The sequence below is a fragment of the Ovis aries genome, chromosome 13 (genome assembly GCF_016772045.2).
Source record: "Ovis aries strain OAR_USU_Benz2616 breed Rambouillet chromosome 13, ARS-UI_Ramb_v3.0, whole genome shotgun sequence".
Classification (NCBI taxonomy): domain Eukaryota; kingdom Metazoa; phylum Chordata; class Mammalia; order Artiodactyla; family Bovidae; genus Ovis; species Ovis aries.
Window position 1 is genome coordinate 74,628,789 of NC_056066.1, and position 23,921 is coordinate 74,652,709.

At 53.8% G+C, this 23,921-nt stretch overlaps 2 protein-coding genes across 7 annotated transcripts; one reads left to right on the forward strand and one right to left on the reverse strand.

Annotated features, from left to right (window-relative positions):
• Positions 1-25: 25 nt before the first annotated feature.
• On the forward strand, positions 26-6,543 carry CTSA (cathepsin A). 2 transcript variants are annotated; one of them, XM_027977252.2, is made up of 15 exons: positions 26-73; positions 280-473; positions 824-935; positions 1,210-1,260; positions 1,354-1,440; positions 1,671-1,826; positions 2,239-2,330; positions 2,722-2,806; positions 3,604-3,695; positions 3,778-3,856; positions 3,951-4,090; positions 4,728-4,803; positions 5,485-5,574; positions 5,748-5,852; positions 6,097-6,543. In XM_027977252.2, exons 2-15 carry the CDS (start codon positions 280-282, stop codon positions 6,178-6,180), a joined length of 1,443 nt encoding a protein of 480 aa, XP_027833053.1. In that variant the 5' UTR covers positions 26-73; the 3' UTR covers positions 6,181-6,543. The 2 variants fall into 2 exon arrangements, with proteins under 2 accessions (XP_027833053.1, XP_060253049.1); XM_060397066.1 differs by having other exon boundaries at positions 5,485-6,543.
• Positions 6,477-17,763, reverse strand: PLTP (phospholipid transfer protein). Of its 5 annotated transcripts, none has more exons than XM_060397065.1 (16): positions 17,598-17,763; positions 16,264-16,374; positions 16,040-16,139; positions 15,381-15,509; positions 14,949-15,104; positions 13,889-13,952; positions 13,725-13,788; positions 12,544-12,635; positions 11,120-11,296; positions 10,988-11,047; positions 9,170-9,334; positions 9,007-9,074; positions 7,593-7,635; positions 7,421-7,484; positions 7,252-7,328; positions 6,477-6,791 (listed from the first exon to the last, which is right to left on the reverse strand). In XM_060397065.1, the coding sequence occupies exons 2-16, from the start codon at positions 16,361-16,363 to the stop codon at positions 6,660-6,662; spliced, it is 1,491 nt and encodes a 496-aa protein (XP_060253048.1). In that variant the 5' UTR covers positions 16,364-16,374; positions 17,598-17,763; the 3' UTR covers positions 6,477-6,659. The 5 variants fall into 5 exon arrangements, with proteins under 5 accessions (XP_060253048.1, XP_027833050.1, XP_027833048.1 ...); XM_027977249.2 differs by lacking the exon at positions 17,598-17,763 and adding an exon at positions 17,005-17,076; XM_027977247.2 differs by lacking the exon at positions 17,598-17,763 and adding an exon at positions 17,001-17,076.
• Between the last annotated feature and the right edge of the window lie 6,158 nt (positions 17,764-23,921).

A 23,921-nucleotide genomic window follows, 5' to 3' on the forward strand; every position in this document is an offset into this window, starting at 1 on the left:
TGACTCGGAGTACACATGACTTCCCGTCGCCGGGCCGGCACCTCCAGGAGAGCAAGGACGCGAGGGAGCGGAGGTGAGAGGGATCCCGGGGCTGGAAGGGATCCCGGAGGCTGGAAGCGATCCGGGAGCGCCCCGGGCGGGGCGCGACGGAGGAGGCACGGCGGGTGGGAGCTGGGGCAGGGCAGGGGCTTCCCTGGAGGGTGCGCCGCCAGCTCCCCGCCAGGGGCGGCCGAGCACAGAGCGGGCGAGGCCACAGCGGGCACCCGCTTCCCGCCGCAGATGTTCCGAGCCGAGCTGTGGCCGCCAGTCCTCTTCCTGCTGCAGCTGCTGCTGCTGCTCGCCTGCTCGCCCGAGGGCGAAGCGGCCCCCGACCAGGACGAGATCCGCTTCCTGCCCGGGCTGGCCAAGCAGCCTTCTTTCCGCCAGTACTCCGGCTACCTCAAAGGCTCCGGCTCCAAGCGCCTCCACTACTGGTCTGCAGCCCTGTCTCCCAGGACGGGGTTGGGAGGGGGGCACTGCAATGCCCACCGTGGGGGGAGATGATGGTGTGGGGGGTTGTCCTTAAGACCCCTGAGGGATCGGACTTGCCTGGGGGTCCGCTGGTTAAGGCTGCAGTGCTTCCAGCTGCAGGGGACTGGGTTTCCATCCCTGGTTGGGGGACTAAGAACTCGCATGCTCTGCCGTCAAAGTGAGATGAAGAAGAAAAAAAAAATCCCTGAGGAAATCCAGGAGTAGGGAAGGCTGGAAGACCGAGCTGCACCCAGTCCCTCGCACCAGCACCCACCCTAGACTGACTCCCCGCCCCGCCCCCCCCCCCCCCCAGGTTTGTGGAGTCCCAGAAGGATCCGAAGAGCAGACCCGTGGTTCTGTGGCTCAATGGAGGGCCAGGCTGTAGCTCCCTTGACGGCCTCCTGACAGAGCACGGCCCCTTCCTGGTGAGTGGAGAGCAGCGGGGTCACCCCCTGGTCAGAGGCAGGGAGGGGACAGTTCCCAAAGGAAAAGGCCCGGGAAGAGGGAGAAAAGGACTTTGGTCTTCCAAAAAATGTGTCCGTTTCCTGAGCCTCGGTGTCTTCATCCATACCCCTGACTTGACAGTTTCATATCTCAGGGGGTTTTGCCTGGTTGTGCAATACCCAGCAGGGTGACCTTCCCCCACTGCACCCCCCACCCAGCTGACTCTTGGAATTTAGCCATCTCTTTCCTCCACAGATCCAGCCAGATGGTGTCACCCTGGAGTACAACCCCTACTCCTGGAACCTGGTATCGCTGCCCCTTTGGGTCCTGGGTGGGTGTCTCAGCAGTTGGATGGGGAAGGGAACAGCCCCCCTCAACCCATTTCCACTTCCCCTCTAGATTGCCAACGTGTTATACCTCGAGTCCCCAGCTGGAGTGGGCTTCTCCTACTCCGATGACAAGTCTTATGCCACCAATGACACGGAGGTGAGTCCAGAGTCCGCCCTCGTGTCCCAGTCTCCCTGGCTGGCGTGACGCAAGGAGAAAGAGAGCCTGGTCTGGGGGCCCATTTGTGGCTCTGTCACCAGCTCTGGGGTGTGGGCTTGGACTAGTCACAGGCTCTTGCACAAACAGGGTGGGTGGGTGTCATTATCTCTGAGATTGTTTGTAGCTCAAGCCCCACCACTTTCTGATTCCCTCTATCCTGCCCTCTCTAGGTCGCCCAGAGCAACTTCGAAGCCCTTAAAGATTTCTTCCGCCTGTTCCCAGAATACAAGGGCAATGAGCTTTTCCTGACTGGCGAAAGCTATGCCGGCATCTACATCCCAACCCTGGCAGTGCTGGTCATGCAGGACCCCAGCATGAACCTTCAGGTGCAGGGAGGCTGCAGAGGGGAGGGAGGCCTAGACTTGTGGTTAGCAAGGTCAAACAGCTCCACTCCTCCACCCACGTCTTGGGCAATCCCCTGCGGCAGGTCTCCCCAGGCATGTGGTACCCCAGGTCCTACCTCCCCTGCTCTATGAGCAGAACGTCAGCTCCTTCGTCCACCTCTTCCTTCATGACACCCCTTGCCACTCGCTGGCCCCTCTGGGCTACGTGCCTCCCCTGACCGGAAGCTCACTCATCAAGCTGCCGACTCCATTCTTTACACCGAGTGGCCTCCCCCGCCCAACCACTCCCACACACTGGGTTTCAGCTTCCAGACTGCTTAAGGTTTGGGTGGAGGTCAAAGGAGGCTCTTCTGGCCCACGTCCAGATGAGCTGAACGCCCTGGGTGTTTCACAGGGGCTGGCGGTGGGCAATGGACTCTCTTCCTATGAGCAGAATGACAACTCCCTGGTCTATTTCGCTTACTACCATGGCCTTCTGGGGAACAGGTATGGGAGAGGACCACTGGGCAATCCCTGTGGCGTGGCGGGTCATAGGGGTCTCAGGTCTGTCCTCCAGGCACATGCTATCTCGGGTCCTGCCCTGGTTTATGAGCAGAAGTTGGGGGGCAGGGGAGGTGGGTGAGGCTGGGATTTTGATGTGGAAAGATGAAAGGGTCTTTCATGTAAAGATCAGAATGTAAAGAAATGAAGGAGGGCTGGCAGGATGGCCCCAGGGCAGCTAGGTTTGAGAGCTACATACCACGTCCTCTGATAAATGTCTTTGTCCCCAGGAAACAGGTCCCTTGGGTCCAAGCCCTGACAGGGAAGTTGAGAAGGTGGGGTACTTGCCTTCTCTGGCCCACCATGGGCCTAAGCAGTTATCATTCATCTCTTACAGGCTCTGGTCTTCCCTGCAGACGCACTGTTGCTCTCAAAACAAATGTAACTTCCACGACAACAAAGAGCCAGAATGCCTGGCCAATGTGCGGTTCTGCCCCCGCCCTGCGCCACCGCCCGACAGCCCCCATCCTGCCCATCCCCCTTTATTTTATATCCTGCTTGGTGTTGTTTAGTTGGTTGTGTCCTATTATGTGACCCTGTGGACTGTAGCCCACCAGGCTCCTCTGTCCATGGGATTCTCCAGGCAGAAATACTGGGGTGGGGTGCCATTTCCTTCTCCAGGAGATCTTCCCGACTAAGGGATTAACCTGTTTCTCCCGCCTTCAGGCGGGTGCTTTGGAGTGTGGGTGCAGTCCCACGCCACTGCCTGAGGTCTCCCTATGAGGGGAAAGGGCATCTCCCTCGTCCAGCGTCTGATGTGCCATGGCTGTGCTCAGTGATGGCCACGCAGATTGTTCCTCCTCCAAAAGTCCCTTTCGAGGGAGATCGTATCATCCGCATTTTCCAGATAAGGAAACTGAGGCCAAGCATGTGGAAGTCACAGTGCTAGCAGAGGCACAAGGATAGGGGCCCAGGACCAGCAGATTCCTTCCACTGAGGCTCAGTTTCCCTAGGGGAGGTGGGGGAAGGATAATGGCCAGGCAAGTAGAACAGCAGTAAATCTTGGGCTGCGGGACTTCCCTGGTGCTCCCAACGGTTAAGGCTCCTTACTCCCAAGACAGGGCGTGCAGGTTGGATCCCCGGTCCATCAGGGAACTAAGATCCCATGTGCCGCCTGACAGGGCCAAAGAAAGAAAGAAAAAGTCTTGGGGCGCTGTTGGGGAGGTGGTGGGAGGCCAGGATTCCGTAAAGCATGGCGGCTTGGGGGGTGTCATTGCAGCTTCAGGAAGTGTCCCACATCGTGGCCAGCTCCGGCCTCAACATCTACAACCTCTATGCTCCATGTGCTGGGGGGGTGCCCAGCCATGTAAGGTAGGCCCTGGCAGGCATCCCGTGTGCCAACCCCAGCCCCATCTGGGTGCCCAGCACCCATTCCCCCCAACTGCGCTTGCAGGCATGAGAAGGATACTGTCGTGGTCCAGGATCTGGGCAACATCTTCACCCGCCTGCCACTCAAGCGGGCGTGGCATCAGGTGTGCATGGGCCTGGGCTTCCTCCCAGCAGGGACGGGGAGGGACAGCAGGGCAGGGAAGCCAAGATCCTGACCCTCTGTGCCCCCCCTCCCAGATGCTGCTGCGTTCCGGGGAGAAGGTGCACCTGGATCCCCCCTGCACCAACACCACGGCCGCCTCCAACTACCTCAACGACCCTCAAGTGCGGAAGGCGCTCCACATCCCCGAGCAGCTGCCCCGCTGGGACATGTGCAAGTGGGTTTCTGTGGGTGCTCGTAGCCCGTGGGTGGCGGACTGTTGGGGCCTGTGGGCCTCAGAAAGGTCCCCAGGCATCCTGTGCCTAGGGTTTCTCATTGAGGACACCAGGTGCATTTGGCTTGTGACCATGAATTGTTCCAATAGGATGTTCAAGGTCCCTGACCCCCAGATGGACTGATATTCAGCCACTTAACTCTTAAGTGGCCACACTGGTTGTTAAAATGTCAGTTGCTTACACTGGTATTTAGTAGACACTCCCATCCCCTGCCCCTCCCTGACTTTAGTACCACCTGCAGCTGTCTCCTGTGACACCTACAAGTAAGAAGGTGACCACAGCAGGGGCCAGTCAGGTCCATTCTGATTGGTCAGCACGAGCCCTTCTGCCCTAACGCCAGTGGCACCCCAGCCACGGTAAAAAAGCATCCCTGTACATTTCTAAATGGGGGTGATTTGGGGTCTGCTGGATTCCAGCCCCACCTCCCCTCATCTAGGTGAGTCCCAGAGAGGTTACATGCCCAAGGAGGGGCTGGATCCCAGCTGTCTGTCTCTTGGGCTGGAGCTTGGGAACAGGAGCAGGGAGGGGATGAGGTCTGATCTGTGGTCTCTTTTTCTTACTGCCCATGTGGTTCTGCAGCTTCCTGGTGAATATCCAGTACCGCCGTCTCTACCAAAGCATGTGTTCCCAGTACCTGAAGCTGCTCTCTGCACAGGTGAGTGGGCAGCAGCCACAGCTGGGTCCATCAGCAGGCTGGGACCCTGGAGCAGCGTGGCAAGGTGGGGGCTCCTTTAGGGCGCTGCTCGGGGCAGGGGAAGCTGAAACTCCCCAAAAAGTGAAGTCACTTGCCAAGAGCTGACTTGTGGTCAACAGGGTCAGGATTTTAACCTGGCTCTGTCCCTACCTGATGCTGCTCTGTGGGAAGAGTCTGAAGGGTCTCCATCAATCAAGGAGCCTTTAATGTGAGAAGAGCTAGTCAGATCATGTTACAAGGGGCAAACAGAGGTCCAGGGTGGGAGAGGACCTTGCCCAAGGTCACCTAGAAGATACGGTAGGTTACCTAGGAGATACTGGCTGAGCCAGGGCAGGACCAAGTTATGCAGAGCACAGTGGGTAGAGTATGGGCTCTGGGGTCACTAGCCAGGTGACCCTGGGCAAGTTTCTCACATATCTGAGGCTTGATTTTCCCATCTGTAAAATGGGGTTACTATGGTATCATAGTAAAATGCTTCATAGGTAAAGCATTCAGTAGGGCTCTCACCATGTAGGAAGTGGTCAGAAAACACAAGAGTTTCCTGGTTTATGCAATTTAGCCAGTGGGTAGGGCTTGAACCAGGGGAGGGCTGGTGTCTGGGCTTATTCCAAACCCCTCATTTTCCCCCTTGTGCTGCTTCAGAAATACCGGATTCTGCTGTACAACGGCGATGTGGACATGGCCTGCAATTTCATGGGAGACGAGTGGTTTGTGGATTCCCTCAACCAGAAGGTGAGGCAGGGGCCCCAGCCCCAGGGTCAAGTAGGTGCGGAGGAGGGCAGACTGGCTGGGGCAGACAGAGAGAGCAAACCTGGAGGTGTTCCCGGCCCCGGAGGCCTGGCCGGTGGCTGCGAGCAGAGGCAAGGGGGCAGCTGCTGGCCGCTAAGTCTTTCCTGGCGGGGCAGATGGAAGTCCAGCGCCGGCCCTGGTTGGTGGACTACGGGGAGAGCGGGGAGCAGATCGCCGGCTTCGTGAAGGAGTTCTCCCACATCGCCTTCCTTACCATCAAGGTAGGACCTTGATGAGGACCAGGGAGGAGGGAGAGGGTGCGGCAGGACCTGCCTGTCCTTTTCTTCCGACCTTTATGCTGGGTTACCACATGGCCCCTGGAAGGGCAAATTCTGGGCAGGGATGGGATAAAGGGAGGGACCAGAGGAGGAAGGTCATGGGCTAGAGGGATCCCGTAGGATGAAGGAAGCACCCAGTGGCAGGGGTCGTCCAGGGAGGGAAATCTCACAAAACTTTGCCCTTCAGGGCGCTGGACACATGGTCCCCACCGACAAGCCCCAGGCTGCCCTCACCATGTTCTCACGCTTCCTGAATAAGCAGCCATACTGAGAACCACAGGACCAGCCCCCACTGCCTGATCCAGCTCTTCCCAGCCTCTCCTGCCAGAAGAGAGGGCCCCCTTTATGCAGAATGCCCCTGTGGGGCAGATCCCTGCTTCCAGAACGGCTCCCACCCCCCTCCACTGCCCTGTGCATCCCAGATCTGGCCCCAGAGCCTCACTTGGGGGGAGTTTGCACTTTATAACTCACCAGGGTGGGGCCTAACCCCCTCCCTGCTGAAAGAATGGCCCTCATTGCACTGATAGCATCCCACAATCAAAACAAAGCTCAGAACAGCCCCACGGGGAGAGTGGACGGACTGTAATTGATGGATTGACTGTGATTATGGAATTAAATTGGGTACAGCTTAAAACCCCGTCTTCTCTGTGGCACTGAGGGTTATAGAGGACACTAGAGGCTGTGATGGGGTAAGGGAGGGGATGAGGCGGTGGAGTCCTGAATGCAGCTGCCAGGGTAGGGGCTGAGGGCTCAGACAGCTGCCGTGGAGGGTGGTGGGGCACTGGATGTTCGGGGGTCCCTGGTATCAGCGGGCCGGTTCTTCTCAATCACCTCTCGCAGCCCTTTGGCAAAGTGGAGGTCAGCCCCGATGGTGAGGAAGCCCTGTACAGGAAGGAGCAGAGAAAGGGGTCTCTTTATTCCATTACTGAGAATAGAGTTTAGAGACACAGAAAAGAATCCCTGGCCTCAATCTAGTGGGAGAGGCAGAGCACCAGAGCGGTTCTTATAACTCTCTGTGATGGGTGCTGAAATAAAGGCTGCAGGAAGTCCAGGAGGGCTTCCTGGAGAAGGCAAGCTCTTAGTTAAGACCTGAAAGATTAGTAGGCATTGGGGATGGAATCAGGGAAGAGTGTTCCAAGGTGAGGATGCAGCCTGTGCAAAGGGCTGGAGGAATCTGATATAAGGTTGAGATGAGAAGAAGCCGTTGAAAAAAAATTAATTAATTAAAAAAAAAAAAAGATGCCGTTGATAAGGGAGAAATAGGGATCGGGTCATGGAGGGCAGAGGAAAGCTGTAGAGGGAGGGGAAGGCTCTGCCTCCTTCCCCAGGCGCCCCTACTCACCGCGTGGTTTGTCACCACCTCGCGCACAAAGTCGATTCCCTCGGGGAGTGGGATCTGCACCCCACGCCAGGTCCGCTCTGTGGGCGGGAACAATCAGCTTAGCCTGAACCCACCCAGCCCCTCCCCTGACCTCTCCCCCGCCCTCCTCACACCCCCACCCCGACCCTACCATTGAGCATGGGCATCACTGCAATCTGCAGCAGGGTCTTCAGAGGGGTCTGCAGTGGTATCAGCTGGGAGTGGGGAGACAGGAAGTCAGGGCAGTGAGGAGGGGGTGGGCTGGCCTTCACTGCCCTCCCCAGACCCCAACCCTGTGCCTGCACTCCCTCTTCCCAACTCACTGCCAGTGACTCCAACGCAGATTGGTTTGAGTAGATTCGGAACCTATGGGAGAGAAAGAAGGGTCCCGTGGGCAGGGGCCCTTCAGGCCACCCAGGCCTGCCTACCCGAAGCCCTTGAGCTTCCGTCTTGGATGTTCCACCCACACACCTTTCCAGGGGGTTCTAGCACTTTCCAGCTGTGCATCCTTGGGTGAGTTGTTTCTCCCTCTTCAGGTCTCCTTTCTCCAAGTTTGCTACCTTTTTGTTTTGTTTTGTTTTGTTTTGAATCTCAAGTCTGCTACTTTTTATTTGTAGAGCACCTCCTATAGCCAGACTTTTGCTGATGGCTTTCTGTGTGTTGGGGCTTCCCTGGGGGCTCAGATGGTAAAGAGTCTGCCTACAATGCAGGAGACCCGAGTTCAATCCCTGGATTGGAACGATCCCCTGGAGAAGGAAATTGCACCCCACTCTAGTATTCGTGCCTGGAGAATCCCATGGACCGAGGAGCCTGGTAGGCTACAGTCCATGGGGTCGGACACGACTGAGCAACTTCACTTTCACTTCCGTGTGTTGTTTACTTTTATTTAGCAAAACCGTCAGTGCTTGCTTCCTGCCAGATACCAGGCATGTTAAAAAGCTAAATACTGAAATATTTTTAAATGCCACATGATTTAATCCTCATAACAACCCTAAGGAATAGGCACTATTAAAATTTGCATTCCTAGAGGCCCAGAGAGACTGATTTGCAGAAGGTCACACAGCTGAGAAATTCCAGAACCTGCCTCTAGAATCTAGGCTCTTGTAAAGTGTTCTACACCAGCCACACAGTAGCCACTAGCTACCATGGTTATAGAAATGAGCAAGTGAGGAACTATTTCATTATAATTAAATGTATACAGCCACCAGTGGCTAGCGCCTGCTACACTGAACAATATAGCCTTAGACAGCAGATGCTACTATTTTCTATATTTAATACATGAGGAAAATGAAGCTCAGAAAGATAAAAGGACTTGTTTCAAGATCACAAAACTAAGTTGTGCAAAAATCTATGTTCTTACGCACTTTGCTGTGTGACAGTGGGTGTGTCATTTAACCTTGCCGGGCCAGCTAGATCATCTCTCATCATACCTGCTCTGCCTGCTTCTGGGTGGTTGAGGATGCAGAGAAATTACACTGTAATGAAACGCTTGATGCATTAACAAGACCCTGGCTCTCAGGTGGCTGATAGCTATGACTGAATTGTGGGCTTCCCTGGTGGCTCAGAGGTTAAAGCGTCTGCCTCCAATGTGGGAGACCTGGGTTCTATCCCTGGGTCGGGAAGATCCCCTGGAGAAGGAAATGCTTCCCAGTATCGCTGGGCAGGTACGATTATCCTGAAGGCACTGACGCTCAGAGAGGTTACGGGCTCACCCAAGACCCTCAGACACCTGCCCACCTGCGCAGGTCCAGCTGGGTGCGCAGCGCCTTCCCCCGGAGGGCCATCTTGGCGCTGAGTCGGGCATCCTGGGTGGGAAAGCGGGGAGGGTGGTGTTACTGCCCGAAAGGGGGTAGCGGCCCCCCTCCTTGACCCTCTGTGTCCCCTGCTCTGGTGTCCGCACCATGATCATGCTGGACAGCTGGACCTCGGGCTGGTTGGGTGGCACCAGGGCGATGGTGACACTGGCGGTGACAGAGACGGTGGTGCCCGAGGGCTTGATGGTGCAACGAGGAGGCTCTGTGACCCGCAGCTCCAGCTTCAGCGGAGAGTCAATCACTGCCGGGCTCTGGGACACAGCAGGGAGGGCCAGTCAAGTCCTCCCTGAGGAGTCCCTGGGGCGGAGTGGGTAATTTCACCTCTGGGAGCACACAGACACAAATAGGAAGACAGCGGTGGCTTCCGGAACCCTCCAGGACTGTGTCCAGCCTCTGCCTTTGCTCAGACAAGGGAATGTCTCGTTCTAGGAATGCCTCCTTCCTTCTCTTTCTGTTTTCCCATGTTCTCAATATTCAGGACCCAGCTCCAATCCAGACTCCCCCAGAACAGTCTCTTTGCATAAAATACCCCAGGGAATTCCCTAGTAGTCCAGTGGTTAGGGTCTGCCTCCAAGTAGGAGGTGCAGGTTCGATCCCTGGGTCTGGAAGATCCCCTAGGGAAGGAATGGCCACCCACTCCAGTATTCTTGCCTGGAGAATCCCATGGACAGAGGAGCCTGGCAGGCTGCAGTCTATGGGATCGCAAAGAGTCGGACACGACTTAGCGACTAAACCACCACCACCAGCACTGGTTAGGACTCTGAACTTTCACTGCTGTGGGCCTGGGTACAATCCCTGGTCAGGGAACTAAGATCCCACAAGCCACATGACTTGACAAAAAAATTAATAAATAACAAAACTCAGCGCCCTGCCATACCTTTTTTCTTGGACCTGCTGAGCTATTTCTTCTACAGGCAGTGTCGTGACCACCTGCTTGCTTTTCACCAAACACTTCACACGTGTTCGCTCATTTAAACCTCACAGTAACTGTGTGGAGCAGGTGTTAACGTATACCCACTTTTGAGATGGGAAAATTGAGGCAGAGGGAGGTTAAGTAACCTGTCCAAGTTGTGTTAGTGAGTTGAAGAACTGGGACTGAGACCCAGGCAATCATGGCAACAGAGTCCACGCTCTTAACAGTGCTCGGCCACGACGATGAGGCCAGTGATGACGACAAGGATAGCATTCATAGCAGCTGGTGTTGTCATTATAAGTATTAACGCATTCAATCCTCATGACAACTCTGGGAGGCTACACAGTACAGAGAAGTAGGGTAACCTTGAATCACCGAGATTCATACCCAGGTTCAAATCCCAGCTCCATCATTTTATAAACTAGAACCAAGAACAAGTCCTTTAATGATCACTAAAGATATGGACAGGGGTTTGGGTAAACTCTGGGAGTTGGTGGTGGACAGGGAGGCCTGGTGTGCTGCAGTCCATGGGGTCGCAAAGAGTCGGACACGACTGAGTGACTGAACCGAACTGAAGTATTTTTTTAAAACTTTTAACTCTCCACTAAACAAGGGAAAAGAAGCAAAAAGGATAATACCCGGGTCTCCCACATTGCAGGCAGATTCTTTACCATCTAAGCCCGTAGGGAGGCCCAGGCTGATATTTCAGTTGCTATTAAAGTCCCTACACTGGTCTGCCTTGGGTTCTCAGCCCACCTTCATCCTGGTTTTCCCGAAAGAGATGAAGCAAGAGTAGCAAAGTCTTCCTCGCAGACCTGGGAACCTTCATAGACTCTGGCCAAGTCAGGGGCTGTGGCCACAGGCAGGCCAGGCCTTCTGTCTACTCTGTGGCTGCCGCTGGGGGCCCTGCTCGCCTCGCCAGTCCCCTCATGGGTGTACACTTGGTGTGCCCACCTGCCTGACCAGGCTCCCACCTCCCACCCACACTCACCATCAGGACGATGCTCCCAAAGTAGGAGGCCCTCAACACCATATCCAGGTCATGAGGTACCTGCGCAGGGGAATCGGGGGTAAGGCAGAAGCAGCATCACAGGCCCCACCTCACAAACAGATCCCGGCTTACCTTGTCCCCCACCAGAGAGAGCTTCAGAGCTCCTGCCCGGAAGTAGCTCTCCATGGCAGAGTCGAAGAAGAACTCAGAGAAGGCCACGTACACCATCCGCTCTTCCTCCTGCAGCTGGGGCTCCACCGCCCGGTTGGGCAGACTCCAGTTGGCCTCAGTCAGGGGATAGAAGGCCCCCTGGTGTTGGAGGATCAGGGTCAGGACCAGGCAGACTGGTCCAGCACCCGGATGTCTTGAGGCATATAATTCACAGTCCCCAGACGGCATGGTGGAGGCCTGGACCTTGTTGTTGACCTTGGGGGGACTCAACAGGTACTTTTCTTAAAAAGCATGGAAGGGAGGGTAGCTGGAGTGCTCCGAGGGCGCAGTCCCATCCGACTGAAGGAGCGACACACGAGAGGGTTCACAGGGGAGGTGGCCCTTGAGTGGGCCTTGAAAACTAGACGGTAATAATGATGGCAACTACTGCCTCCACGTACGGAGCACTTCTGTGCCGCTTACCTAGACCAACTCCTTTAATCCACACAACATCCCATGAGATTATCTTTTCTTACTGTATTATTTCCATTTCCATTTGAGGAAACGGGTACAGAAACGTTAAGCCACTGGCTTAATATCACACAGCTAGTAAGTGGCAGAGCGGGAGCTGACCTTCTGGCACTCTAACAGGCCTCTCTGCTCTGAAACTCGGCAACACTCCATTAGAGAAAGCGATGGGCATGGCCACAGACTAGTTGAGTGGCCTTGGACAAGGGACGTGGCCTCCCTGAGCAAGTCTGCACATCCCAGAAATAAAACATCAGGACCTGATTTACAGGGTTATGAGAGGAGGGAATGAGATTGCGTGCGTTAAAGCTGAATGTTCAGTTCCTTCTGGGAGAGATGGGGGAAGACAGTACGTGAGCAAAGGCCCTGAGATAGGAAGCAAAGGGCATCTTTGGGAAAGAGTAGCAGTTTCCCAGGTGGCATTGGAGTAAAGAACTCGCCTGCAATGCAAGAGACATAAGAGACGTGGGTTCAATCCCTGGGTCGGGAAGATCCCCTGGAGGAGGGCATGGCAACCCACTCCAGTATTCTTGCCTGGAGAACTCCACAGACAGAGAAGCCTGGAGGGCTACAGTCCACAGGGTCGCAAAGAGTTGGACACAACTGAAGCGATTTACTACACACACACACACACACACACACACACACACACAGCTGCAAAGGATGAAGCTGGAAAGGTGGGACACACACACACACACACACAGCTGCAAAGGATGAAGCTGGAAAGGTGGGACCAGACCAGATTAACAAGGCTCGAGTGTCAGACCCAGGAGTTGAGCCTGAGGCCACAGCATCCCCGCCAGTGGAGTGGCCACATCACAGTGTGCTTTAGGGGAGAAGGAGGGGGTCCGGTTGCACACACCAGCTGGGCAGCTCACCCGGAATCCCATGTCCAGGTTGCTGGTGGAGGCCACGGGATCCTTCAGGAGGGAGTAGTCGATGCCCACGAGCTCGTCCACAGCACTGCGCACTGTGGGGAGGGGCTGGAGTCACGCAAAGCTGTGTGGTGCTGGGCTGGGTGCTTAGGCTCTCTGGGCCTCAGCTGCTTACTCATAGAAGGGGGATTAGAATACTTCCCTCACAGGGTGCTTATGAAGCTCAAATCAGTTTTACTATAAGTGGAAAGCATTTAGTTCCTGGTGTGCAGTGGTCAACAGTGTTAGCTATTATTATTGTGGCTTTTGTTGTTCTCTTGGTTTGTTTTTGGCCGCACTGCTCAGCTTGCTGCATTTTAGTTCCCCAACCAGGAACTGAACCTGGGGACATGGCAGTGAAAACACTGGGTTCTAACCACTGAGCCACCAGGGACCCCCCCCCCCCCACCCCCCGATGACGATTATTGTTGTTGTTGTTGTTTGCTGCTACTACTACTACATAGGTTTCATCAAGTCACTAAATGATATTGCAAGGGAGAGACTTCCCTGGTGGGCCAGTGGCTAAGACTCCATGCTCCCAATGCAGGGGCCCGGGTTTGATCCCTGGTCAGGGAATTAGATCCCACATGCCACAATTAAGAGTTTGCATGCTGCAACTAAAGATCCTGCATGTCACAATTAAGACCTGGCACAGCCAAATAAATAAATAAAAAGAAATTTAAGAAATACTCTAAGATGGCAAGGGATTCCCTTCTCTCAATGGTTTGGTTTCCCCTGCCCTCTCCTTCCCATCCTGTACCCCATGCATGTGACATGATGATCTCATCTCTTAGGGAAAGGGAAGTCATGTTAACTGAGCTCCTATTAAGTGCTAGGAGTTGAATACAAATGAGGCCCTCACAGCAGACGCGTATTAAGGATCACGACCACCATGCCCTCAGTCAACCCTCACAGCGAGCCCTGAGGAAGTGTTGTCAGCCAAGCAAGGAAACCAAGGAGGGAGAGAGTGAGTACTGACCACACGGAGTCGGTGGCAGGAGGCTACCTTTGAACCCAGGGCTGCTCCACCACAGGGCGGGGAAGGGGTCTCCTCAAATGCTACCTGACAGCTGCCCACCCAGCCTCCTCCCCACCCCCGCGCCAGGGCGAGGCCCAGAGCTCCCCACCCTGTCTGCACAACTCACCAGGCACGGTGTCCAGCAGCGAATTGAGAAGCACAGTCCCTGCGTGGTAGAGCACGGGGCAGATCTGGGAGGTGGCGGCCCCAGTCAAGGTCTTGGCAAGAGAGGGCACACCCACCCCCCGTTGTCCTCCAACACGTGCCCCCCCCTCCTGCCACTGTCCGCACCTGCTGGTTGAGGAGGAAGCGCATCCCTGAGGTGATGAACGTGGAGAGGAATTCATACACCTTCCTGTGAGGAGAGGAGAGGCCAGGTGAGTCCAGACCCTGCCCTCACCCCAACCCAGTTCTGGGAGAAATCACAGTGATCAGAGATGGGGGTGGGTGGGCAGAATACCTCTACTTCAACTTAATTTACCACCTCTTTAGTGGAATTTCCATTAAAGATGTGGGCTCAAATTGCTTCTCCATACTGGTTCTCAAGACCTCCTCTCACCCCATCCCCCACCAATCAAATGAATGGACCCAGAGTTTCTCAAGCCTCTGAGCATCCTCAGCTCCATATCCTTACTCCTGTCTTCCCTTACATCCTCAGTGCTCCCACCCTGTATTTTCCTATCTGGGCACAGATGCTTCCTCTTCCAGGCAGTCCTCCTAGATTATTCTTCTCTGAACTCCTCCTCCTCCTCCCAGAGTACTTTCTTGGTCCCTCTCTCAAGGCCCCAACGACAAATGTTTCATCCCTCCAGCCCGGCTCAGTGTCCTTTCTGAATCCTGGAGGCCTGGCCTACACTTCGTTTGTTGAATGAATAAAAAAGAAAAACTGTGTATCAACACCAGATAATAAATCCACCATTTTCTCTCCCCCACCTTCTTTCAGAACCAGCACAAATTCCCCTTCTCAGCCCCAATCCTGGAACTATGTTATTATTTTTGCTATTAGTGGTTAAGAGCTACCGATTATTGACAGCCCAGTACATGCCCACTGTATACACTAGGTCCTCACAGTGAGGACCTAAGCGGTGAGCCCATATTATATGTGAGGTACTGTTATAAATATTTTTACATAAATTAAGATGAACAGTCCTCACATCTCATAGAATAGGTCCTATTACCATCCCCATCTTTGAGAGCTTCAGCAACTTGCTCAAGTTCATAGCCAGGAAGTGGTGGGGCTGCAATCTGGACCCAATTGATCTGACTCCCAAGCCGGTGCATTGTGCATTGCACTAGGCAAATGGGCTGTGGGGCTGAAACGGGGGACGCTAGGATTGGGGACAGGGCTTACTTGAAAGTTCCCCCAAAGGCTGCATGCATTCTGGAGACAGAGGCCTGGCAGGAGACGTTGGACACTTTGATCCGGCCAGCGGGATCCCGGGAGAGCTGCAGAGCAGTGTGGATGGATACACCCTCGGCAGAGGCGTTGATATAGCCCCCATCGTAGCTGCGGCAGGGGTGGGAGTGTTAATGGTCACTCCAGCTTGGAGCTTAACCAAGTCTTTACTGTCCTCCTCCTCAACCCCCCCCACCACCACGACCCCTCTTAATAAGGCTTATGTGCTTCTGCGCAGCCCACCTGACTGTGAAACGGGTGTGGCGGCCCCTTTTGTACAGATGGAGAAACTGAGGCTCAGAAAGGCTAAGGGATTGCCCGCAGCTCCACAGTTCCCCCAGGCTTCCCAATCCACTCTCCGCTCCCCCAGGGGTGCCAGGTCCTCACAAGAACCAGTAGAGGAGCTGTCTCCGGAAGCGCAGCCCCCAGGAGGCATTGTTGATTTGTAGCACCAGCTCCTGGTCTGGCTGGAAATGGAGCTCAGAGAATGTCAGCTGCAGCTCTGTGACCTTCACCCTGTGTAGGAGGCCTCAGGGTCAGATTCAGGACCAAGAAAAGGGCATCCCACCCAACTGTAGTAAACTCATTTGCTCCTCTTCCGTTCCAGGTTTGGGGAAGCTGGGGTGAGTGGAATGAATTCTTCCATTGCCCGTCACGTGCCCAACCTGACCTGGGCGGCTAAAGACCACGGGCCTTTATCTCCTGTCCCTCGGACCTCTCCTATTAGCTCCACCCAGGTACCCTACACCCCACTCTCTTCCTTGGCCAAGTTTCTTGACTCCGCCTCTAGGGCCAGCCTCAATTCCACAGGTTTGGCTTTGCTTTTCTTGGTCCCGCCTACCTCTAGGCCACGCCTATCGGCTTGGTCCCGCCTCGGTAGGCGGGCCAGGCCTTCATCTTTTCCGGCCTCATCCTGTTTCTTAAGTCCAGCCTCCGCGATCAGGCCACGCCCCCAATCCACTCAGCCCTCCCTTCTCCCGAGACTCCGTAGGTATTTCCTAAGCCTCCGCCCCTGCTCAGGCCCCGCCCCCTTGACCCCGACTTACTCAGAGATGTTGTAGAAGAAGTGGCCCTCACTGCCCCGCAGATCCGGGATGGTCACGGTCTCCAGCTCTTGTTCCAGAAAGCGCAGCCCCTCCTGCTTCACTGAAGCCGCAGTGAGGTCCTTAGTTCCTGCGCACGCACACACGCGCACACACACACACACACACACACACATACCTCACCTCCTCACTACCCGCCCCCACCCCACAGCACCCCCGCGCCTTACCCAGCTCCAGTGCCTTGGAGGTGATGCGAATCTTGCAGCCGGGGAGCTCGGCGTGAGCGCCAGCCAGCAGCGCTAGGATCAGGGCCCCGAAGAGGGCCATGGCGAGCGGGCCTGGGGATGGGGTGGGGATCGCAGGAGTCATCCAGGCCGCTAAAACCCACTCCTCGGATGGCCAACCAGAGGAGGGGGATGGCCCGGCTCGTTAAGCTCGAGATCGCTCTTTGGGGAACTTGCAACCAGTAACATTGCCTCCATTTGACAGATGCGGAAACTGAGGCTTAGGCGACGTGCTCCCTTACGCTCGGAGGATTTGGGGCACCGGAGGAGAGCAAGGGCACCTTCTCTGCTCCCTCGTGCAACCGCCGCGTGACGAGTCTGGACCTCCCGGGGATTAAGCCCCCCAGCCCCCACAGCAACCTCCCCTTTTCCTCGGCGGAGGGCGGGTGCGGCTTGCACGTTACCGTGGGAACGGCTGCACGCGCATTCCTGGGGGGTGGCTTGCGGTCTCCTAGGCCGCGAGTCTGAGAAGCCGAGGGAGCAGGCGGCCGACCCGACCTCCGGCTCCCGGGGCTCCCGGCTCCTCCAGGTCCTAAATCCCTGTCGTTGGGATTCTGCCTGATGCCCCCCAACCCAATCTCAGCGCTCTCCTTCAGAGGCCCTTTTCCCCAGCCCGGGTTCAGTAGATCAGGGGGCTGGGCGAGAGTCTGAGGGCAGATAGGGGCGCGCCCCCAACTCACTCACGGTGGAGCTGGTGGTCGGCGCGGTCACGTGGGGCGGCGGGCAGCGCAGGGGATCCAGGCGGCGGGGTCTGGCGGGCAGCGCTGGTCCAGCCGCCTTTATAAAGCCGAGCCTCCCCGAGCCCCCCTCCTCTCTCCCACTCTCCCCTCCTCCCTCGGAGATTGGGAGGGGATGGGGCGGGTCGCTGGCAACCGGGAGGGTGGAGAGGGCTGTACGGAGCCCCGTGACAAGCCTGGCCTTGTCAAGACAAGTGGGGGACCCAAGCGGGGCAAGAGGGAGGGAAGTGCAGAAGTCAGCCCGCCCAATGCCAGCAGTCCCTGCTTGGCTGGGACCTTGGTTCAGTTTCCCCCTACCCATCTCTTTCTGTGTGATCCTAGGCAAGTCCCTTCCCTTGGGTGCCTGAGCCTCAATGTCCTCATCCAGTAAAATGTGTGTGATAATAGGAACCACCCCTTGGGCCCCAGCAAACCTCAAAGTCAATGCCCAAGGCGCGTACTTCCCTTTCCTTTCACTGAGCATCATCTCAAGACCTCTCCTTGCCAGGCTTCACTGTGGGAAGCCCCCACCGCCACCGCACCCCCAACTGTGTCACTAACCTGCAGATCTTCAGGGCCGAGAGACCTCTCCAACTGGGGTTCAAGCAAACACTGCCAATCCAGGAGGACACACACAAGCTGCTGGAATCACCCTCAGGGGGACTATTTCCCCAAGGGCTGTGGGCTTCTGGTGAGCCTCTGAAGCTAGGTTCTCTGCACGTGCACTGCCTACAGATGGCCCCAGCTCCCAGGACAGGCTCAGGGCGTGCAACCTTTTTGTTATCAAATGTGTGAAAGCAGGAAAGAGAAATAATGATGGTTCACGTCCATTGAACATGTGTTTAAGCACAAAACACTACTCCAGACATGATGACCAACTCCTCCTAATTTCCCCAGAACTTTCCCAGATTTTGAAACTCCAAGTCTCTCTGCCTGGGACCCCCCGCCCCCAACACCACACACACACACACACACAGTCCCAGGGAAAGCAGAATGGTCAGTCACCCTGGATCTAGATTAACTTGTTTAATCTTCTAACAACCTGTGAGGTTGGCATTATTATGAACCCTCTTTAGCAGGAAACTAGAGGGAAAGACAATCCTTGGCTGCTCTGGGAGCCCGCAAATTGTTCATGGCCAGGTGGGAGGTCAGAGGCAGGTACCTACAACCCAGTAATTGTGTCCAGACCCTATGTCTAACAAGAGTCTAGGCTTGCAGCAACATGCATGGATGTAGAGAGTGTCATACTGACTGAAGTGAGTCAGACAGAGAAGGAGAAATATCGTATGACAGCCCTTATATGAGCAATCTAAAAAGAAATGATAACACAGGGACTGCCTGCGACTCTGCGCTCCCAAAGCAGGGGGCCTGGGTTCGATCCCTGATCAGGGAACTAGATCCCATATGCCACAATTAAGAGTTTGGGGGAAAAAAAACAAGAGTTTGCATGCCAAGACCAAAGAACCCACAGGCCAAAACTAAGAGCCAATGCAGCCAGATAAATACATATTTTAAAAAATAAAAAGGAATGATACAAATAAACTTACATACAAAACAGAAACAGACTCATACTTCAAAAACGAGATTATGGTTGCCGGGGTAAGAAAGGTTGAGGGAAGGGAGAATTAGGGAGTTTGGGATGGACATGTACACACTGTTATATTTAAATGGATTAAACAACAAGGATCTACTGCATAGCAAGCGGAACTCTGCTCAATGCTCTGTGGCAGCCTGGATGGGAGGGGAGTTTGGGGGAGAAAGGATACATGAATAGGTATGGGCTGAGTCCCTTCTCTGTTCATCCGAAACTATCATCACATTGTTTGTTAATCAGCTATACCCCAATACAAAATAAAAGGTTTTTTTAAAAAAACTCCTAGGCTATCAATTCTTAGGTGTATGACCTTGGACCCTTTACTTTAGCAACTCTCAGCCTCAGTTTCTAAAATGAAGACAATTAGATTATTGCAAGAATAAATTAAATAGGCATAGTGCATGTGCTGGGCATGATACATGACACACCATTAATGCCAAATAAATGCTAGCTATTGTGATTAGGGTCACAGATTACAAACAAACGAGGCGGGAGGGGTGTAGGAGGGGAACAGAGAAAGTGCTAAGGATATCCAGAGGAGGAAGTGCCTGAAAGCCTTTAAACTCTAGTAACCCTGGCTCTTCCCGGAGTCTGGCTGGAAAGAAAAACCTGAGGGATGTTAGTTTTTCTTTCCTCACAATTTCTTAACTGGAATGCAAATGTCTTTTGTATCATTGTTATCTTTTACAGGGTTGAGCATACCTGCTAAGTCACTTCAGTCGTGTCCGACTCTTTGCGACCCCAGGGATTATAGCCCACTAGGCTCCTCTGTCCATGGGGAGGGATTCTCCAGGCAAGAACACTGGGTTTGCCATGCCCTCCTCCAGGGGTTCTTCCTGACCCAGGGATTGAACCCGTGTCTCTTACGTCTCCTGCACTGGCAGGTGGGTTCTTTACCACTGGCACCACCTGGGAAGCCCCTTACAGGGTCTTGCCCCTATAAATTCACTGTCCCCAGAGAACCCCAGTGAACTTTACACTTTTAAAATTATTTATTTATGTATTGTTTTTGGCCGTGCTAGGTCTTCATTGCTGCTCACGAGCTGCTCATTGCGATGGCTTCTCTTGTAGGGTACGGGCTCTAGAGTACGTGGGTTTCAATAGTTGCAGAGTGTGGGTTCAGTAATTGTGGCCCAGCAGCGTGTGGAATCTTCCCAGATCAGGGATCAAATCCATGTCCCCTGCCTTGGCAGGTGGATTATTAACCACTCGGACCACCAGGGAAGTCCCCAGCCCCAGTGAACTTTAAATATAGCAGTGTGACCCTGGGCCAGTGGTTTAATCTCTCTGGGCCTTTGTTTCCTCATCTATAAAATGAGGACAAAGCACCTCCTTTTTAAGGTTGCTTGTGAGGATTAAATGAGTTAATGTCTAAAAAGGACTTACTAAGCTCCTGGCATTTAGTAAGGGCTCAAAAACTAGCTACGATTATTACCATCATTAGCCATCAACAATTACTAGTGTCATTAGCCTTCAGTCAGTAACTTTCCACCATTCTTGAACTGCCTCCATGCCCAGATATCTAGACACCTGAACGGGCCTTTCCCTGTCTCCTTTCCCACTTCCCTCACCCTTTTCTTTCTGCTCCAGCTACACTGATTTTTTTTTTTTTTTTTTTTTTGGTGCCTTGAACTTGCAAATGAAATGCTTCTTTGCTCAGGTCCTTTGCTGTTGCTGTTCCCTCTGCCTCAAAGGCTTTTCCCTCTGATCTTCCCATGGTCTGGCCCCTTGTCCTTTTGGTCTCAGCTTAAATGACCCTTCTTCAGAGACGCCTTCCCTGACTACTTAGCAGTTAACTCTCAATTGCAATAGCCTTTTTTTTTTTTTTCTTTTTACCCTTTTTTTAGTCGCAGCATATGAACTCAGTTGTGGCATGTGGGATCCAGTTCCCTGACCAGGGATCAAACCTGGGGTCCCTGCATTGGGAGCACAGAGTCCTAGCCACTGGACCGCCAGGGAAGTCCCTGGTTTCTTTCTTTATAGATCTTATTCTAATTTAATATTGGTTCGTTGTCTGTCTCTGTGAGAGCTGGGATCTTCTTCACCCAGCGCTAGAACAGTGCCTGGTACAGATTAGGTTGTTGTTTAGTCGCTAAGTCGTGTCCAACTCTTTTCGACCCCATAGATTGTAGCCTGCCAGGCTCCCCTGTCCATGAGATTTTCCAGGCAAGAATACTGGAGTGAGTTGACATTTCCTTCTTCAGGGGATCTTCCCGACCCAGGGATCAAACCCGCGTCTCCTGCATTGGCAGGCAGATTTTTTTTTTTTTTACCACTGAGCCACCTGGGAAGCCCACAGATTGGGTGCTGAGTATGTATTTGCTGAGTAACTGGACTGGTTTGGGAGCGCTTGAGTATCCCTGGGGAGCAGGCGATACCTGTGCTGCCCCTTGTGAGTCACAGTTTAACTGACTCTAAACACAGCCTCGACCTGGGCTGGGGGACATGAAGGTCACCACTGACCTTGATTCCAGGGACTTGCCTACTCAGCCTGATCCCCTCTGTCACGTTTTCTCCCACAACTTGTGCCCCCAACCTTCTCACAGCAGGATGAAGTTGGCAAACATCCAGCCCAAATGGAGTTCTTTTTACTTTTTTTAAAAAAATTTATTTATTTGGCTACACTGTGCCTTAGTTGCAGCATGCAGGAGCTAGTTCCCTGACCAGGGATCAAACCCTGGGGGCCCCTGCCCTGGGAGCATTGAGTCTTAGCCATTAGGTCACCAGGGAAGTTCCCCACTCGGAGTTTTGGCAGCCTTCCCGAGTCCTCACCACTTGGCTTGAGAGATGGAGTGATCAGAATCCCCAATCCCTTTCTACTTTCACTTCTGTCTTTGAAATGATAAGAAAAGCCTTCCCAGCATTCAAAGTGACAGGAAAGAAATGGTTTCCCAGACTTTATTTTACCCCCAGCACACTGATAGTGCAAAACACCAGTGCTTTGGATCCAGGCCAACCTGGTTCAGATCCTGCTTCTGCCACTTTCTAAAGCAGAGGTCAGCAAGCCTTTCCTGTAAAGGGCCAGACAGTACATATTTCAGGCTTTGTAGATCCTTTAATCTCTGTCATAGCTCCACTCTGCTACTGTAGCATAAGAGCAGCCATACACAGTCCTTTAAGGAAGAGGCTGCTTGTTGGACTGGGCCCACGGGCTGTAGCTTGCCTACTCCTGTTCTAGAGTAAAAATTAAAAAGTAAATCTCTTGGGACTTTCCTGGCAGTCCAGTGGTTGAGGCTTTGCCTTCCAATAAAGGGGTTGTGGGTTTGATTCCCTCTCTCATCATCCGCCTCTCTCTCATGAACCCTGTAGGCTCTGTGCGCCCCCCGCTGCTCGGTGAGGCTGTGCTTGGGGAGCTAAGATCTCACATCCCTCATGGCCATAAAAACCCAAAACATGAAACAGAAGCCATATTGCAACAAATTTAATAGACATGGTTCATATCTTTTAAATTTTTTAAAGAAAAAAAATTAAGCTTTTCTCGATCCTCAGTTTCCACATCTGTAAAATGGGGGTGATTTAGTACCTGCCTCCCCCTGCCAGGTGGCAGTGACATTTTAATATCATAAAGTATATCAAGTGCTAAATCTAGCTCTTGGCCTACAGAAGGGCTGAATAAATGTCTCTGGTTATTAGTATTAAGCAGTTAGTTGTTTAACAAACAAAAAGTGCTTGGCAAATAGCAACTCACTTGAACCTCAAAACATCCTACAAAAGAGCTATCAGCATACCCCCTTAACAGATGTGGAAACAGAGGTCTAGAGAGGGGAAGTAATTAGCTCGAGTCAGTCTGGCTCCAGAGCCCACGCTCTTCACTCCTTCGGCCTGTCATCTTTCCTTTTTTAAATGTTTATTTATTTGGCTGCTCTGGGTCTTAGGTGTGGCATGCAGGCTCTTTGATTTCAGCACGCGAACTCCTAGCTGTGGCATGTGGGATCTAGCTCCCTGACCAGGGATCAGACCCCGGGCCCCCTGCCTTGGGAGAGTGGCATCCTAGCTCCTGGACCACCAGGGAAGCCCCTGTCCTCTTTCTTTTGAATGATCCCCTTTAATCCTCACAGCCACCCCTCGAATTAGCCAGTGTCCCTGTTTAGCAGACTGAGATACTGAGGTACAGCAGGAGGAAGTAACTGGTCTTAGTCAATAAACACAGGCTTCACTGACCACAGGATACCAAGTTGGATTTCTGCCCAAGAAGTCAACAGAAGGGGAGCTGGGCTCCCCCCTCCCTCTCCCTGTCTCCAGCTGTGTTGTCTTTGGATACTTTCGTGGCTTGGAGAAGCTGCGTGCGGTCAGCCCATCTCTCCTCGTGACCTTTCCCCTACCCCGCAACGCCCACCCAAGCAATCATCCGCCTCTCTCTCATGAACCCTGTAGGCTCTGTGCCCCCCGCTGCTCGGTGAGGCTGTGCCTAGGACTGTGTGAGGGGGGCCAGTTGGAATGAGGGGAGGGGTGTGTGGTGGGCGGTGGGGAGGGGGCACAGATGTCAGATCAGGAAACCCTGATTACATCTCTCCAAACCACCTGTTTCCAGAATGTAGCTGGGCAGAACTGCCCCCATGGGGGCCAGACATTTCCCAAATGGACAGAGAGACAGGACGGACCAGGGCTTTAAGGGTTCAGCCAGGGTGGAGCTGTTGACTGCTTCTGTGGCTTCTAAAGTTGGAAGACTTAGTCTTTCCATTTCTCCTTTTCTGTCCCATTTCCTCCTTTTTTCGGGTTAGGGAGCCGGCCACGTGGTCCTCGAAGGCCCTTCCAGGTTTGAAATTCGAGGATTCTAAGGCTTCTTGCAGTGTGCTGTAGCCCTGGCTCCTGGGTCCTCTGCAGGAGGACCAGCGTTTGATCTCTGGTCAGGAAACTAAGATCCTGCAAGCTGTGCGGTCCAGCCAAAATATATATAAGCATCATCCATGCCCTCACTTTTCTCCCAGTACCTCTCCAGCTCAGCTCCGACGTTGGTTTCAGGCAGCTCATTCATTCCCTCTGATTTCTTCTTTGTTTTCTTCATGCTCTACCCTCCTTTCCAGGTTCTATGCCTCTTACAGCCTGTGAACTGACTGACTCACGGGGCCTCTCTCTGATGGCCCTCTAAGCCTCCTGCCCTTGCTTGTGCTAGTCACCTAGCATGGGCTTTCTAGCCGCTACGTGATTTGAGGACAGGGTGTAGGGTTTGCAGCAGAGCTATTTAGATGCTTGGAGTTCGTAAGCCAGTAATAAAATTTCAAAGTACCTGAAATTCAGTTCAGTTCAGTTGCTCAGTCTTGTCCGACTCTTTGCAACCCCATGGACTGCAG